The sequence below is a fragment of the Phyllobates terribilis genome, unplaced genomic scaffold (assembly GCF_046119375.1).
Source record: "Phyllobates terribilis strain yellow unplaced genomic scaffold, ASM4611937v1 Scaffold_25__1_contigs__length_18738178, whole genome shotgun sequence".
Classification (NCBI taxonomy): Eukaryota; Metazoa; Chordata; class Amphibia; order Anura; family Dendrobatidae; genus Phyllobates; species Phyllobates terribilis.
In genome coordinates this window covers 5,453,232-5,471,831 of record NW_027362785.1, presented here as the reverse complement: position 1 = coordinate 5,471,831, position 18,600 = coordinate 5,453,232, and the positions used below count along the sequence as shown (strand labels likewise).

General features: G+C 54.0%; 1 protein-coding gene across 1 annotated transcript in view; it reads right to left on the bottom strand.

The window, feature by feature from the left end:
• ABCC3 (ATP binding cassette subfamily C member 3) overlaps window positions 1-17,012 on the bottom strand; it is an 80,683-nt gene extending 63,671 nt beyond the window's left edge. Inside the window, exon 1 of the mRNA XM_073660273.1 lies at window positions 16,707-17,012. Within this exon, the coding sequence (XP_073516374.1) occupies window positions 16,707-16,754 (48 nt within the window). The 5' untranslated portion in view covers window positions 16,755-17,012. The remainder of the gene's footprint in view (window positions 1-16,706) is intronic.
• Between the last annotated feature and the right edge of the window lie 1,588 nt (window positions 17,013-18,600).

Here is an 18,600-nt window from a genome sequence, read left to right as displayed (position 1 = left end):
GGAGGAAAGCAGCCGTCTTACCCAGAAAACCAGGGGTATGGAGAGGAGGAAAGCAGCCGTTTTACCCAGAAAACCAGGGGTATGGAGAGGAGGAAAGCAGCCGTCTTACCCAGAAAACTAGGGATATGGAGAGGAGGAAAGCAGCCGTCTTACCCAGAAAACCAGGGGTATGGAGAGGAGGAAAGCAGCCGTCTTACCCAGAAAAACAGGGGTATGGAGAGGAGGAAAGCAGCCGTCTTACCCAAAAGACCAGGGGTATGGAGAGGAGGAAAGCAGCCGTCTTACCCAGAAAACCAGGGATATGGAGAGGAGGAAAGCAGCCGTCTTACCCAAAAGACCAGGGGTATGGAGAGGAGGAAAGCAGCTGCCTTACCCAGAAAACCAGGGGTATGGAGAGGAGGAAAGCAGCCGCCTTACCCAGAAAACCAGGGGTATGGAGAGGAGGAAAGCAGCCACCTTACCCAGAAAACCAGGGGTATGGAGAGGAGGAAAGCAGCCGTCTTACCCAGAAAACCAGGGGTATGGAGAGGAGGAAAGCAGCAGTCTTACCCAGAAAACAGGCAATAGCACTGACCCTGTGTGTATAGCTCCTGATTTATGGGGGTGAGGTGATGCCCCCATAGTTAGCAGTGCAGGTGGTGATTCTGTACCACATTCTTATGAGTGTTTTCTCTATCCTGTTATTACCTGCCGTCCTCCATAGAGAACCACAGGCTGCACTGATAACTATGGGGGACCTCAAGAGTCAGTGTGTCAGTATCCTGGCCCCCGAGTGTCAGTATCCTGGACCCCGAGTGTCAGTATCCTGGACCCCGACTGTCAGTGTCAGTATCCTGGACCCCGAGTGTCAGTATCCTGGACCCCGAGTGTCAGCATCCTGTACCCCGACTGTCAGTGTCAGTATCCTGGACCCCGAGTGTCGGTATCCTGGACCCCGAGTGTCAGTATCCTGGACCCCGAGTGTCAGTATCCTGGACCCCGAGTGTCAGTGTCAGTATCCTGGACCCCGAGTGTCGGTATCCTGGACCCCGAGTGTCAGTATCCTGGACCCCGAGTGTCAGTATCCTGGACCCCGAGTGTCAGTATCCTGGACCCCGAGTATCAGTTCCAGACCCCAATGTGTATGGCTTCTGGCCCTGTGACACACTTTGTCCTCTCCCTCTTACAGATATTTCCTTCCTGTTTAGAAGAACAGAACTTTCTTGCAAAAATTCTAAAGTTTGTAAACAATAAAAGGGAAGCAAAGCCGGCGATGCTCCAGTACAGGACGGCGCGTGACGGCTTTACAGCAGCTGTCTGCGCCATGGAGGACAGACACTGAGGTCACTGAATGACCGCATGACAGTGGGGAGCATGAGGGTCCACCATGGCCCCACTGTCTGTACAGGGTGATGGGTGCCTGCGTCCCCTCCTCTCTTTAGTCTCCAGCTCAGTGGCCCCCCGTTGTTACATGTGTCCCTGACTATGTGACCTCATACTGGACAGCAGGGGGATGAGCTGCACTGTGGCCTTGGTGGAAAGGTGAAGCACACCCTGCACCCTGACTACACTCATCAATGGTGCGCCTCTCTCTGGAGCCCAGGTCTCATCATGTCCATCGTCTCTCTCCGGAGCCCGGGTCTCATCATGTCCATCGTCTCTCTCCGGAGCCCGGGTCTCATCATGTCCATCGCCTCTCTCCGGAGCCCGGGTTTCATCATGTCCATCGCCTCTCTCCGGAGCCCGGGTCTCATCATGTCCATCGCCTCTCTCCGGAGCCCGGGTCTCATCATGTCCATCGTCTCTCTCCGGAGCCCGGGTCTCATCATGTCCATCGCCTCTCTCCGGAGCCCGGGTCTCATCATGTCCATCGCCTCTCTCCGGAGCCCGGGTCTCATCATGTCCATCGTCTCTCTCCGGAGCCCGGGTCTCATCATGTCCATCGTCTCTCTCCGGAGCCCGGGTCTCATCATGTCCATCGCCTCTCTCCGGAGCCCGGGTCTCATCATGTCCATCGTCTCTCTCCGGAGCCCGGGTCTCATCATGTCCATCGTCTCTCTCCGGAGCCCGGGTCTCATCATGTCCATCGTCTCTCTCCGGAGCCCGGGTCTCATCATGTCCATCGCCTCTCTCCGGAGCCCGGGTCTCATCATGTCCATCGTCTCTCTCCGGAGCCCGGGTCTCATCATGTCCATCGTCTCTCTCCGGAGCCCGGGTCTCATCATGTCCATCGCCTCTCTCCGGAGCCCGGGTCTCATCATGTCCATCGCCTCTCTCCGGAGCCCGGGTCTCATCATGTCCATCGCCTCTCTCCGGAGCCCGGGTCTCATCATGTCCATCGCCTCTCTCCGGAGCCCGGGTCTCATCATGTCCATCGCCTCTCTCCGGAGCCCGGGTCTCATCATGTCCATCGCCTCTCTCCGGAGCCCGGGTCTCATCATGTCCATCGTCTCTCTCCGGAGCCCGGGTCTCATCATGTCCATCGCCTCTCTCCGGAGCCCGGGTCTCATCACGATGGTATAATAATTATAAAACATTGGGAATCCCTCAGTCTATTGATTACTTACAACTCTCCTCCAGTATTTATTTCTCTCAGTTCACTCTGTCCCTGTGAGACTATGGTCCTTTCCCCTTGAGACTATGGTTACTTTCCGCTTGAGACTATGGTCCTTTCCCCTTGAGACTATGGTTACTTTCCCCTTGACACTATAGTAACTTTCCTCATGAGACTACCGTCACTTTCTCCATGAGACTACCGTCACTTTCTCCATGAGACTACCGTCACTTTCTCCATGAGACTACCGTCACTTTCTACTTGAGACTACCGTCACTTTCTACTTGAGACTACCGTCACTTTCTCCTTGAGACTATGGTCCTTTCCCCTTGAGACTATGGTCCTTTCCCCTTGAGACTATGGTCCTTTCCCCTTGAGACTATGGTCCTTTCCCCTTGAGACTATGTTCACTTTCTACTTGAGACTATGGTCCTTTCCCCTTGAGACTATGGTCCTTTCCCCTTGAGACTATGGTCACTTTCTCCTTGAGACTATGGTCACTTTCTCCTTGAGACTATGGTCCTTTCCCCTTGAGACTATGGTCCTTTCCTCTTGAGACTATGGTCACTTTCCCCTTGAGACTATGGTTAATTTCCCCTTGACACTATGGTCACTTTCTTCTTGACACTATGGTCATTTTCCCCTTGAGATTATGGTTACTTACTCCCCTTGACACTATGGTCACTTTTCCCTTTCAGAAAACCCATCTTTCCTCTGTTTCCAGCTGATTTTGATAACATGTTATCTCCCCACAGAGCAGTGCCTAGTAAGGAGCGAGGACTGTGCCCATAGCTGTGACAGTGTCCATACTCTGACATGCTGTCCTCCCTCCCTGGGGGCCTGCACCTTTACAGCCCCTCTCCGGGGAATGGAGGCCCCGGCCAGCGAGGACTGTGCCCATAGCTGTGACAGTGTCCATACTCTGACATGCTGTCCTCCCTCCCTGGGGGCCTGCACCTTTACAGCCCCTCTCTGGGGAATGGAGGCCCCGGCCAGCGAGGACTGTGCCCATAGCTGTGACAGTGTCCATACTCTGACATGCTGTCCTCCCTCCCTGGGGGCCTGCACCTTTACAGCCCCTCTCCGGGGAATGGAGGCCCCGGCCAGCGAGGACTGTGCCCATAGCTGTGACAGTGTCCATACTCTGACATGCTGTCCTCCCTCCCTGGGGGCCTGCACCTTTACAGCCCCTCTCTGGGGAATGGAGGTCCCGGCCAGCGAGGACTGTGCCCATAGCTGTGACAGTGTCCATACTCTGACATACTGTCCTCCCTCCCTGGGGGCCTGCACCTTTACAGCCCCTCTCTGGGGAATGGAGGCCCCGGCCAGCGAGGACTGTGCCCATAGCTGTGACAGTGTCCATACTCTGACATGCTGTCCTCCCTCCCTGGGGGCCTGCACCTTTACAGCCCCTCTCTGGGAAATGGAGGCCCCAGCCAGCGAGGACTGTGCCCATAGCTGTGACAGTGTCCATACTCTGACATACTATCCTCCCTCCCTGGGGGCCTGCACCTTTACAGCCCCTCTCCGGGGAATGGAGGCCCCGGCCAGCGAGGACTGTGCCCATAGCTGTGACAGTGTCCATACTCTGACATGCTGTCCTCCCTCCCTGGGGGCCTGCACCTTTACAGCCCCTCTCCGGGGAATGGAGGCCCCGGCCAGCGAGGACTGTGCCCATAGCTGTGACAGTGTCCATACTCTGACATGCTGTCCTCCCTCCCTGGGGGCCTGCACCTTTACAGCCCCTCTCTGGGGAATGGAGGCCCCGGCCAGCGAGGACTGTGCCCATAGCTGTGACAGTGTCCATACTCTGACATACTATCCTCCCTCCCTGGGGGCCTGCACCTTTACAGCCCCTCTCCGGGGAATGGAGGCCCCGGCCAGCGAGGACTGTGCCCATAGCTGTGACAGTGTCCATACTCTGACATGCTGTCCTCCCTCCCTGGGGGCCTGCACCTTTACAGCCCCTCTCTGGGGAATGGAGGCCCCGGCCAGCGACGACTGTGCCCATAGCTGTGACAGTGCCCATACTCTGACATGCTGTCCTCCCTCCCTGGGGGCCTGCACCTTTACAGCCCCTCTCTGGGGAATGGAGGCCCCGGCCAGCGAGGACTGTGCCCATAGCTGTGACAGTGTCCATACTCTGACATGCTGTCCTCCCTCCCTGGGGGCCTACACCTTTACAGCCCCTCTCTGGGGAATGGAGGCCCCGGCCAGCGAGGACTGTGCCCATAGCTGTGACAGTGTCCATACTCTGACATGCTGTCCCCCCTCCCTGGGGGCCTGCACCTTTACAGCCCCTCTCTGGGGAATGGAGGCCCCGGCCAGCGAGGACTGTGCCCATAGCTGTGACAGTGTCCATACTCTGACATGCTGTCCTCCCTCCCTGGGGGCCTGCACCTTTACAGCCCCTCTCTGGGGAATGGAGGCCCCGGCCAGCGAGGACTGTGCCCATAGCTGTGACAGTGTCCATACTCTGACATGCTGTCCTCCCTCCCTGGGGGCCTGCACCTTTACAGCCCCTCTCTGGGGAATGGAGGCCCTGGCCAGCGAGGACTGTGCCCATAGCTGTGACAGTGTCCATACTCTGACATGCTGTCCTCCCTCCCTGGGGGCCTGCACCTTTACAGCCCCTCTCTGGGGAATGGAGGCCCTGGCCAGCGAGGACTGTGCCCATAGCTGTGACAGTGTCCATTCTCTGACATGCTGTCCTCCCTCCCTGGGGGCCTGCACCTTTACAGCCCCTCTCCGGGGAATGGAGGCCCCGGCCAGCGAGGACTGTGCCCATAGCTGTGACAGTGCCCATACTCTGACATACTGTCCTCCCTCCCTGGGGGCCTGCACCTTTACAGCCCCTCTCTGGGGAATGGAGGCCCCGGCCAGCGAGGACTGTGCCCATAGCTGTGACAGTGTCCATACTCTGACATGCTGTCCTCCCTCCCTGGGGGCCTGCACCTTTACAGCCCCTCTCTGGGGAATGGAGGCCCCGGCCAGCGAGGACTGTGCCCATAGCTGTGACAGTGTCCATACTCTGACATGCTGTCCTCCCTCCCTGGGGGCCTGCACCTTTACAGCCCCTCTCTGGGGAATGGAGGCCCCGGCCAGCGAGGACTGTGCCCATAGCTGTGACAGTGTCCATACTCTGACATGCTGTCCTTCCTTATTGGGGGCCTGCACCTTTACAGCCCCTCTCTGGGGAATGGAGGCCCCGGCCAGCGAGGACTGTGCCCATAGCTGTGACAGTGTCCATACTCTGACATGCTGTCCTCCCTCCCTGGGGGCCTGCACCTTTACAGCTCCTCTCCGGGGAATGGAGGCCCCGGTACTATGATGCAATAAGGGCAGGACTCACCCTGCGCTGCGCTGATAGCATCTGGTACGGAGGGTGCCGGGTACTGCAGATAGGCCGTCTGATGAAGGGGAAAGTAGCTGTATTTTTGGAATTTTAAGCATTCGCCCAGAATTAATTGGACGTTATTACATTTTTTGTGCTCCATGATTTGGGAAAAGAGGGTATTACGCGTTCCTGGGGCTTTACATTTACTCTGTACTGTCACCTCTGTCCAGTCATATAGGTGCCATAAAGTACAGGTGCTAGAAAGGTTCTTGAGATCGGTTTTCTGATTCTAGATCTCGCTTTTCATGGCAGGAGATCGGCTTTTCCGGCCTATCAGATTCAGGGTGTGAGCAGTGGAGAACGTTTGGTGCATTATGGACGTGTCCTTCAAGGTGACCCGAGCCGTTGCTGGGCCAGTATTTTGCTTAGCCCTGATCTCCGAGCTTCATCGGCAGCTCACAGCCCGATATCACATGTGTGGAACAACCCTGTTCTTGTTTGCACCTCGCATGGACAGAAGCCAGCGGGGCTCCGCACTGTACACACGTCTGACGTGTTGTGACCGGAGGGATCTGCTGCAGCGACGTCAAGGATCGCGTGTAGTAAAAGTCACGGTATAAACCACCAGGGACTCGCACACGATGAGTAACCGGATTACGCCGACCGCGCTGATTCATTGCTTCACTTTAACCTACAGCAGTAAAAAATCCACCTCCCCGCTGACGAGATCCTGATGAAGTGTCACCAGCGACATGTGATCTCTGTGTGTACACACAGCCCACTGGCGATAAAACCACCGCCATCATACCCCAACATTAAATGCTTTAAAGAGTCACCGTCACTTTAATTTATTATTTCATAAATGAATAGTGAAAATAAGATACTGTGTAACAGATCTCATCAGAGGAAGCCGCTTCTATCGCCTCCTGGACTCTCCGCTCAGGGCAAAATCTGTATTCAGTGACGACAAATTGTTACATTACTGAGATGGGAGACGACAGATGGTGCTTATAATATTCTATGGAGAAGGGGAGGGGCTAGAGGCAGATAGAGGGGGAGGAGACATGCAGACAGGGGAGGAGCTAGAGGCAGACAGAGGGGGAGGAGCTAGAGGCAGACAGAGGGGGAGGAGCTGGAGGCAGAGAGACAGAGGGGGAGGAGCTAGAGGCAGACAGAGGGGGAGGAGCTAGAGGCAGACACAGCGGGGAGGAGCTAGAGGCAGAGACAGACAGAGGGGGAGGAGCTAGAGGCAGATAGAGGAGGAGACATGCACACAGGGGGAGGGGCTAGAGACAGAGGGGGAGGGGCTAGAGGAAGAGACAGACAGAGGGGGAGGGGTTAGAGACAGACGGAGGGGGAGGAGCTAGAGGCAGACAGAGGGGGAGGAGCTAGAGGCAGACACAGTGGGGAGGAGCTAGAGGCAGAGACAGACAGAGGGGGAGGAGCTAGAGGCAGATAGAGGGGAGGAGACATGCAGACAGGGGGAGGGGCTAGAGGCAGGGACAGACAGAGGGGGAGGAGCTAAAGGCATACAGAGGGGGAGGAGCTAGAGGCAGAGGCAGACAGAGGGGGAGGAGCTAGAGGCAGACACAGATGGGGAGGAGCCAGAGACAGAGGGGGAGGAGCTGGAGGCAGACACAGAGGGGGAGAAGCAGGGCCGGCGTCAGCACCCGGCGTACCTGGGCAAGTGCCGGGGCCCTGGAAAATCAGGGGGGCCCACCGCCCACTCACTGTCGGGGCCTTGATCGCTTCCCCGGCACCTGTTAAGTGACGAAGGCACTGCTTGATTGCCGGCACTCCCCCAGACATGGCCGCGCGCTGTGCAGCTGTGTCTGCTAGTAATGACATGGCAGGGTCGACGGCACTGCACCTTTAATTGTGCTTGTGTGTCGCACCTGCCACGTCATTACTAGCAGACACAGCTGCACAGCGCGGCTATGTCTGGGGAAGTGCCGGCAATCAAACACCGTCGGAAGTCCTGCACAGATGGGGGGGAGCAGCCCGGACCCGACCGCAAGTGGGCCCCTATGATGGTCCAGGGCCATGATGTCTGTGACACGCCGGGGGCCCTGCACTGCCCCATACCTGAGGAGCTGCTGGACAGGACACAGGACCGGGGACAGGTGAGTGAGGCTTCCCCAATCCCCATATTAAAAATATTTGTAATGGGTTTGTGTGTGTGCATGTATGTGAATGTCAGTGTGTATGACTGTGTATATATATTTGTCTGTTTTATATATGTTTTTAAGAATTTGTGTAAAAATGTTGTGTATGTCTGTGTGTGTACATATCTGTGTACCATGTGTGCATGCGTGCATATGCTGCATACCGTGTGTGCGTGTGCATGTCTGCGTACCGTGTGTGCGTGCGCATGTCTGCGTACCGTATGTGCGTGCGCATGTCTCCGTACCGTGTGTGCGTGCGCGTGTCTGCATATGTGAAGGATAAGGTGGCAGGCTGGGCCCTGTGTACTATATATATATTTCTCCGCCGTATCTGTGCATCATGAATCGTGTATGTGTTAAAAGGGCCCACTGAGAGTCTTTCGCCCGGGGCCCAGAAAAACCTGGAGCCGGCCCTGGGGAGAAGCTAGAGGCAGATGCAGGGGAGGAGCTAGAGGCAGACATAAAGAGGAGGAGCTGGAGGCAGACAGGGGAGGAGCAAAAGGAAGACAGAGGGGCAGGAGCAAGAAGCAGACACAGGGGGAGGAGCTAGAGGCAGACACAGACAGGGGGAGCAGCTAGAGGCAAACAGTGGGGGAGGAGCTAGAGGCAGACAGAGGGGGAGGAGCTAGAGACAGATGCACGGGAGGAGCTAGAGGCAGATGCAGGGGAGGAGCTAGAGGCAGACAGAGGGGAGGAGCTAGAGGTAGACAGAGGGGAGGAGCTAAAGGCAGACAGAGGGGAAGGAGATAGAGGCAGACACAGGGGGAGGAGCTAGAGGCAGGCAGAGGGGAGGAGCTAAAGGCAGACAGAGGGGGAGGAGCTAGAGGCAGACACAAACAGCAGAGGAAGATTTAGAGGCAGATAGAGGGGAAGGAACTAGAGGCACAGACAGAGGGGGAGGAGCTAGAGGCAGACAGAGGGGGAGGAGCTAGAGGCAGATGCAGGGGAGGAGCTAGAGGCAGATGCAGGGGAGGAGCTAGAGGCAGACAGAGGGGGAGGAGCTAGAGGCAGACACAAACAGTAGAGGAAGAGTTAGAGGCAGATAGAGGGGAAAGAACTAGAGGCAGACACAGACAGAGGGGGAGGAGCTAGAGGCAGACACAGACAGAGGGGGAGGAGCTAGAGGCAGACACAGGGGGAGGAGGTAGAGGCAGACACAAACAGTGGAGGAAGAGTTAGAGGCAGACGCAGGGGGAGGAGCTAGAGGCAGACACAGGGGGAGGAGCTAGAGGCAGATGCAGGGGAGGAGCTAGAGGCAGATGCAGGGGAGGAGCTAGAGGCAGACAAACAGTGGAGGAAGAGTTAGAGGCAGATAGAGGGGAAAGAACTAGAGGCAGACACAGACAGAGGGGGAGGAGCTAGAGGCAGACACAGACAGAGGGGGAGGAGCTAGAGGCAGATGCAGGGGAGGAGCTAGAGGCAGACTCAGACAGAGGGGGAGGAGCTAGAGGCAGACACAGACAGAGGGGGAGGAGCTAGAGTCAGACACAGGGGGAGGAGCTAGAGGCAGACACAGACAGAGGGGGAGGAGCTAGAGTCAGACACAGGGGGAGGAGCTAGAGGCAGACACAAACAGTGGAGGAAGAGTTAGAGGCAGCAGATAGAGGGGGAGGAGCTAGAGTCAGACACAGGGGGAGGAGCTAGAGGCAGACACAAACAGTGGAGGAAGAGTTAGAGGCAGACAGTGGGGGAGGAGCTAGAGGCAGACACAGACAGAGGGGGAGGAGCTAGAGGCAGACACAGGGGGAGGAGCTAGAGGCAGACACAGACAGAGGGGGAGGAGCTAGAGGCAGACACAGGGGGAGGAGCTAGAGGCAGACACAAACAGTGGAGGAAGAGTTAGAGGCAGACGCAGGGGGAGGAGCTAGAGGCAGACACAGACAGAGGGGGAGGAGCTAGAGGCAGATGCAGGGGAGGAGGTAGAGGCAGACACAAACAGTGGAGGAAGAGTTAGAGGCAGACGCAGGGGGAGGAGCTAGAGGCAGACACAGACAGAGGGGGAGGAGCTAGAGGCAGATGCAGGGGAGGAGGTAGAGGCAGACACAAACAGTGGAGGAAGAGTTAGAGGCAGATAGAGGGGAAAGAACTAGAGGCAGACACAGACAGAGGGGGAGGAGCTAGAGGCAGACACAGACAGAGGGGGAGGAGCTAGAGGCAGATGCAGGGGAGGAGGTAGAGGCAGACACAAACAGTGGAGGAAGAGTTAGAGGCAGATAGAGGGGAAAGAACTAGAGGCAGACACAGACAGAGGGGGAGGAGCTAGAGGCAGACACAGACAGAGGGGGAGGAGCTAGAGGCAGATGCAGGGGAGGAGCTAGAGGCAGACGCAGACAGGGGGAGGGGCTAGAGGCAGACACGGGGGGGGGGGCTAGAGGCAGACAGTGGGGGAGGAGCTAGAGGCAGACACAGACAAGGGGGAGCAGCTAGAGGCAGAGAGTGGGGGAGGAGCTAGAGGCAGACACAGACAGGGGGAGCAGCTAGAGGCAGACAGTGTGGGAGGAGCAGCTAGAGGCAGACACAGACAGGGGGAGCAGCTAGAGGCAGACAGTGGGGGAGCAGCTAGAGGCAGACAGAGGGGAGGAGCTAGAGGCAGACAGTGGGGGAGGAGCTAGAGGCAGACAGTGGGGGAGGAGCTAGAGGCAGACAGACAGGGGGAGCAGCTAGAGGCAGACACAGACAGGGGGAGGAGCTAGAGGCAGACAGTGGGGGAGGAGCTAGAGGCAGAGAGTGGGGGAGGAGCTAGAGGCAGACAGTGGGGGAGGAGCTAGAGGCAGACAGACAGGGGGAGCAGCTAGAGGCAGACACAGACAGGGGGAGCAGCTAGAGGCAGACAGTGGGGGAGGAGCTAGAGGCAGAGAGTGGGGAAGGAGCTAGAGGCAGACAGTGGGGAAGGAGCTAGAGGCAGACAGTGGGGGAGGAGCTAGAGGCAGAGAGTGGGGAAGGAGCTAGAGGCAGAGAGTGGGGAAGGAGCTAGAGGCAGAGGGGAGGAGCTAGAGGCAGACAGAGGGGAGGAGCTATAGGCAGACACAGACAGGGGGAGCAGCTAGAGGCAGACAGTGGGGGAGGAGCTAGAGGCAGAGAGGGGAGGAGCTAGAGGCAGCTACAGACATTCTGCTTTAAGTTTTCCTGAAGTGACAGTTACACTTCTCCATAGAACTTTATAAGCACCAACTGTCATCTCCGATCTCAGTAATGGGAAAGTCTTGAATCACTTAAGACAACTTTTGACAGTGAATTCAGAATTTGGAGAATGAACGATCAGTTCAGGAGCAGAAAATGTGAATTTCTCTAGTAAGCTATATTACAACGTTTCTTATTTTCATGTGTATTGATTTCCGACACAAAAATTAAAATAACAATTACTCTTTATGTCCTGAGCGTTGTTCGGTGCGATCCCACAGATCAGAGTTGTAATCCCAGCACATCCCACAGATGATCCACCTGGTGGAGATCTGGGGTCATTACTGTGATCTGTCATGTTCCTCAGACCATTCCTGACCGATCAATATACTGCTGAACATGGCGCAGCCATGAAGGGTGGCCTGTGCAGTGTTTAGTATGGTGGTACATGTCCCGTGATGTCAGGACACAAAGTTCCCTGCCGAGCATCGCTCCATCACTCGGCCTCCGCTAGCTTCGAGCATTTCTGTTCCCATCTCTTCCACCTCGTCGTCCACATCATGTAAAACTTCATTCATCAGACCAGACCATCTTCTATTTCTCCACAGTCCATTTCTGACGCTCACAGGCTCATTGTGGGAGTTTTTGGGGTTGTCTGAGGCTACATTGATCCATGTTCAGCAAGTGGTTCACCGGTTGTCTTTTCGATAGCCTTGTGAACCACGGCCTACCTGCCGGCATCTCTCGTGCATCTTCTGATTAGTTGCCTGGTGCAACATCATGCGGCATCACGCCACAACGATGATGTTATGTAGGACCTAAAGATCAGAAGAGGCGCCGGGGAGTCCATCAGGCAGGAGGCAGTTCACTGGACTCCTGTCCGGTAGCCAATGAATACCGGTATGGCCTCCGGACCAGGGTCCCTCAAATTATTCACTCGTCTCTAGTGCAAACCACTAGACATCACAAGACCCGCCGTATATCGGGAATCACCCAACAAGACCTTTTAAATACTAAGAACACCCCACAGGACTCACCATATACCAGGAACACCTGACAAGACCCGTTTTATACGAGGGACACCCTACAAGACCTGCCGTATACCAAAAACTCCCCACAAGACCAGCCGTATGCCAAGAACACCCCACAAGACCAGCCGTATACAGCGAACACCCCACAAGACCTGCCGTATACCAGGAACACCCCACAAGACCCGCCGTATACCAGGAACACCCCACAAAACCCATCGTATACCAAGAACACCCCACAAGATCCGCCATATACCAGGAACACCCCACAAGATCCGCCGTATACCAGGAACACCCCACAAAACCCGTCGTATACCATGAATACCCCACAAGACCTGCCGTATACCAAAAACACCCCACAAGACCCACCGTAAACCAGGAACACCCCACAAGACCTGCCGTATACCAGGAACACCCCACAAGACCTGCCGTATGCCAAGAACACCCTACAAGACCAGGCGTATACAGCGAACACCCCACAAGACCTGCTGTATACAAGGAACACCCCACAAGACCCGCCGTATACCGGGAACACCCCACAAGACCTGCCGTATACCGGGAACACCCCACAAGACCCGCCGTATACCAGGAACACCCCACAAGACCTGCCATATACCAAGAACACCCCACAAAACGCGCCGTATACCAAAAACACCCTACAAGACATGCGTATACCAGGAACACCCCACAAGACCTGCCGTATACCAGGAACACCCCACAAAACCCGTCGTATACCAGGAACACCCCACAAGACCCACCATATACCAGGAACACCCCACAAGACCCGCCGTATACCAGGAACACTCCACAAGACCCGCCATATGCCAAGAACACCCTACAAGACCAGCCGTATACAGCAAACACCCCACAAGACCTGCTGTATACCAGGAACACCCTACAAGACATGCGTATACCAGGAACACCCCACAAGACCTGCCATATACAAGGAACACCCCACAAGACCCGCCGTATACCAGGAACACCCCACAAGACCTGCTGTATACCAGGAACAACCCACAAGACCCGTCGTATACCATGAACACCCCACAAGACCTGCTGTATACTGGGAAGACCCCACAAGACCCGTCGTATCCCAAGAACACCCCACAAGACCTGCCGTATACCAGGAACACCCCACAAGACCCGTCGTATACCAGGAACACCCCACAAACCATGTCGTATACCAAGAACACCCCACAAGACCCTCTGTATACCGGGAACACCCCACAAGACCCATCGGATACAGCGAACACCCCACAAGACCTGCCGTATACAAGGAACACCCTACAGGACCCAACGTATACCGGGAACACCCCACAAGACCCGCCGCATACCGGGAACACCCTACAAGACCCGCCGTATACCGAGAACACCCCACAAGACCCTCCGTATACCGGGAACACCCCACAAGACCCTCTGTATACCGGGAACACCCCACAAGACCCGCCGTATACCAGGAAACCTCCAAGACCCGCCGTATACCGGGAACACCCCCCAAGACCCGCCGTATACCAGGAACACCGCACAAGACCCGCTGTATAACGGGAACATCCCACAAGACCCGCCGTATACAGGCAGGAGGCGGTTCACTGGACTCCTGTCCGGTAGCCAATGAATACCGGTATGGCCTCCGGACCAGGGTCCCTCAAATTATTCACTCGTCTCTAGTGCAAACCACTAGACATCGCAAGACCCGCCGTATATCGGGAATCACCCAACAAGACCTTTTAAATACTAAGAACACCCCACAGGACTCACCATATACCAGGAACACCTGACAAGACCCGTTTTATACGAGGGACACCCTACAAGACCTGCCGTATACCAAAAACTCCCCACAAGACCTGCCGTATGCCAAGAACATCCCACAAGACCAGCCGTATACAGCGAACACCCCACAAGACCTGCCGTATACCAGGAACACCCCACAAGACCCGCCGTATACCAGGAACACCCCACAAAACCCATCGTATACCAAGAACACCCCACAAGACCCGCCGTATACCAGGAACACCCCACAAAACCCGGCGTATACCATGAACACCCCACAAGACCTGCCGTATACCAAAAACACCCCACAAGACCCACCGTAAACCAGGAACACCCCACATGACCTGCCGTATACCAGGAACACCCCACAAGACCTGCCGTATGCCAAGAACACCCTACAAGACCAGGCTTATACAGCGAACACCCCACAAGACCTGCTGTATACAAGGAACACCCCACAAGACCCGCCGTATACCGGGAACACCCCACAAGACCTGCCGTATACCGGGAACACCCCACAAGACCCGCCGTATACCAGGAACACCCCACAAGACCTGCCGTATACCAAGAACACCCCACAAAACGCGCCGTATATCAAAAACACCCCACAAGACCCGCCGTATACCAGGAACACCCTACAAGACATGCGTATACCAGGAACACCCCACAAGACCTGCCGTATACCAGGAACACCCCACAAAACCCATCGTATACCAAGAACACCCCACAAGACCTGCCGTATACCAGGAACACCCCACAAGACCCACCATATACCAGGAACACCCCACAAGACCCGCCGTATACCAGGAACACTCCACAAGACCTGCCATATGCCAAGAACACCCTACAAGACCAGCCGTATACAGCAAACACCCCACAAGACCTGCTGTATACCAGGAACACCCTACAAGACATGCGTATACCAGGAACACCCCACAAGACCTGCCATATACAAGGAACACCCCACAAGACCCGCCGTATACCAGGAACACCCCACAAGACCTGCTGTATACCAGGAACAACCCACAAGACCCGTCGTATACCATGAACACCCCACAAGACCTGCTGTATACTGGGAAGACCCCACAAGACCCGTCGTATCCCAAGAACACCTCACAAGACCTGCCGTATACCAGGAACACCCCACAAGACCCGTCGTATACCAGGAACACCCCACAAACCATGTCGTATACCAAGAACACCCCACAAGACCCTCTGTATACCGGGAACACCCCACAAGACCCATCGGATACAGCGAACATCCCACAAGACCTGCCGTATACAAGGAACACCCTACAAGACCCGCCGTATACCGGGAACACCCCACAAAACCCTCCGTATACCGGGAACACCCCACAAGACCCTCTGTATACCGGGAACACCCCACAAGACCCGCCGTATACCAGGAAACCCCCAAGACCCGCCGTATACCGGGAACACCCCCCAAGACCCGCCGTATACCGGGAACACCGCACAAGACCCGCTGTATAACGGGAACATCCCACAAGACCCGCCGTATACAAGGAACACCCTACAGGACCCGACGTATACTGGGAACACCCCACAAGACCCGCCGTATACCGGTAACATCCCCCAAGACCCGCCGTATAAAGGGAACACCACACAAGACCCGCTGTATACCGGGAACACCCCCAAGACCCGCTGTATACCGGGAACACCCTACAAGACCCGCTATATACCGGGAACACCCCACAAGACCCTCTGTATACTGGGAACACCCCACAAGACCCGCCGTATACCAGGAACACCGCACAAGACCCGCCGTATATCAGGAACACCCAACAAGACCCGCCGTATACCAGGAACATCCCACAAGACCCCCCGTATACAAGGAACACCCTACAGGACCCGACGTATACTGGGAATACCCCACAAGACCCGCCGTATACCGGTAACATCCCCCAAGACCCGCCGTATACCGGGAACACCGCACAAGACCTGCTGTATACCGGGAACACCCCCCAAGACCCGCTGTATACCGGGAACACCCTACAAGACCCACCATACTGGAGATGCTCTGACCCAGTCATCTAGACATCACTATTTGGTCCTCACCAGAGTCGCTCGCATCTTTACTTTTGCTCATTTTTCTTGCTTCCATCACATCCGCGTCAAGAATTAACTGTTCTTGTTTCTTAACCTTTCCCGTTCCCATCTCTTCACCTGTCAGTGCTTTTAGGGACTTTTCTCCCATGTGGGATATGAGGCGGACTCCATGGTAAACGCCACATAACGTCTGCTGACGGTCACCATCCACTTTACAGATTATTTCTCTGATGATTTTTAATCCAAACCGCAGAAAGAAAACCATCAATGATTATTGACCTCCTTTGGCCACGCGGTAAATCTGAGGTTTAGTCCCAGTGATGGCGGACTGTTGGACATCATCAGCACGTCCACGGGACGTCCGCGCCATAGAGCAGAAAGCGTGTAAATGTAATATCATACAATATATCATTGCTACTAATTATTACATTTTAAAAAAAATTGTTGTATTGTTGATCATTTTTTAACTATCTTTAAAAAAAATATATTTTCCTGAATTTTGGATGATTTCGCGCTTCCGTCGCTCAAACGCCGCACGAAACCTTATTAAAATAGGATCTGAGACTGATAAACTGCCCCCAAAAAACTTGGAAAGTTTCATCGAATTCTTCAAAATAAAATAATGCAAAAAACAATTTAATAACATAAAAAAGATATATATATATATATAAAAAAAAAGTTCTTACCCAAAACTTGGAGCCCAGTTTCCCGTCGGTCCCACAGAAAGCTTCCATGATTTCCAGGAGAAGAGCGGCTTACTACATAGAAGAGCGGATCACCGGCGGCGGACTGTGCCGTGGCGGATGGCCGGTGTCAGAGAGTGACATCCACTCCGGGTGACGGTGGTACTCCCAGGGCGGGTGACTTGTGTTTTGTGTGTGACGAGCGCTGAGAAGCTCCAGGCGGAGGGACGGCTCCTGGCTTCTGCTTTTTCTTTTGCATGGATCGATGTGCAGATTCTGTATTTCCTGGTTGTTTTTTACAACCGCCCTCCTCCTCCTCCTCTTCTTCCTCCTCCTCCTTCAATGAATTTGATGGTGCCCCTCCCTCCCATGATGTGACCATTTCCCCACAGCCGAGGACTAAAATATTCCTGCCTCTCACGTAATGTAGAACATGTCAGGATATGGTGAGGTAACATCGCGGCGGAGCAGATGGTCCGTGTCAGTCCCGGACACTGTACGCGGCAGATGGCGTCATTGATAAACGTATTAATCCGTGTTTGGAAGCCGCACTTCTTATTATAACACAGCTGGCGGATTGTCTGAGACGTGACGGCAAGATGAAGGACTGGTGTGTATAATACCGGCGGCAGAAAAATGATCATCATACCGGTGACTAAGAGGCGAACAATTCATAGGACTGTAAGAAGAGGAAGGACGTCTAATAGTCTAATGCTATCGATACATAGAAAATGTCCAGGTTATACCAGCAGTACATGTATAATTAATAATTATACATGTACTGATGGCATAACCTAGGCATCTTCTGTGTATAATTACACAGATGCCCAGTTATACCAACAGTACATATATAATTATATACAGGAGATGTCCAGGTTATACCAACAGTACATATATAATTATACACAGAAGATGCCCAGGTTATACTGACAGTACATATATAATTATATACAGGAGATGCCCAGGTTATACCAACAGTACATATATAATTATATACAGGAGATGTCCAGGTTATACCGGCTGTACATATATAATTATACACAGGAGATGCCCAGGTTATACTGGCTGTACATATATAATTATATACAGGAGATGTCCAGGTTATACCAGCTGTACATATATAATTATATACAGGAGATGCCCAGGTTATACCGGCTGTACATATATAATTATACACAGAAGAAGCCCAGGTTATACCGGCTGTACATATATAATTATACACAGAAGAAGCCCAGGTTATACCAGCTGTACATATATAATTATATACAGGAGATGCCCAGGTTATACCGGCTGTACATATATAATTATACACAGAAGAAGCCCAGGTTATACCGGCTGTACATATATAATTATACACAGAAGAAGCCCAGGTTATACCAGGTGTACATGTATAATTATATACAGGAGATGCCCAGGTTATACCAGCTGTACATATATAATTATATACAGGAGATGCCCAGGTTATACCGGCTGTACATATATAATTATACACAGAAGAAGCCCAGGTTATACCGGCTGCACATATATAATTATACACAGAAGAAGCCCAGGTTATACCAGGTGTACATGTATAATTATATACAGGAGATGCCCAGGTTATACCAGCTGTACATATATAATTATATACAGGAGATGCCCAGGTTATACCGGCTGTACATATATAATTATACACAGAAGAAGCCCAGGTTATACCGGCTGTACATATATAATTATACACAGAAGAAGCCCAGGTTATACCAGGTGTACATGTATAATTATATACAGGAGATGCCCAGGTTATACCAGCTGTACATATATAATTATATACAGGAGATGCCCAGGTTATACCGGCTGTACATATATAATTATATACAGGAGATGCCCAGGTTATACCGGCTGTACATATATAATTATATAC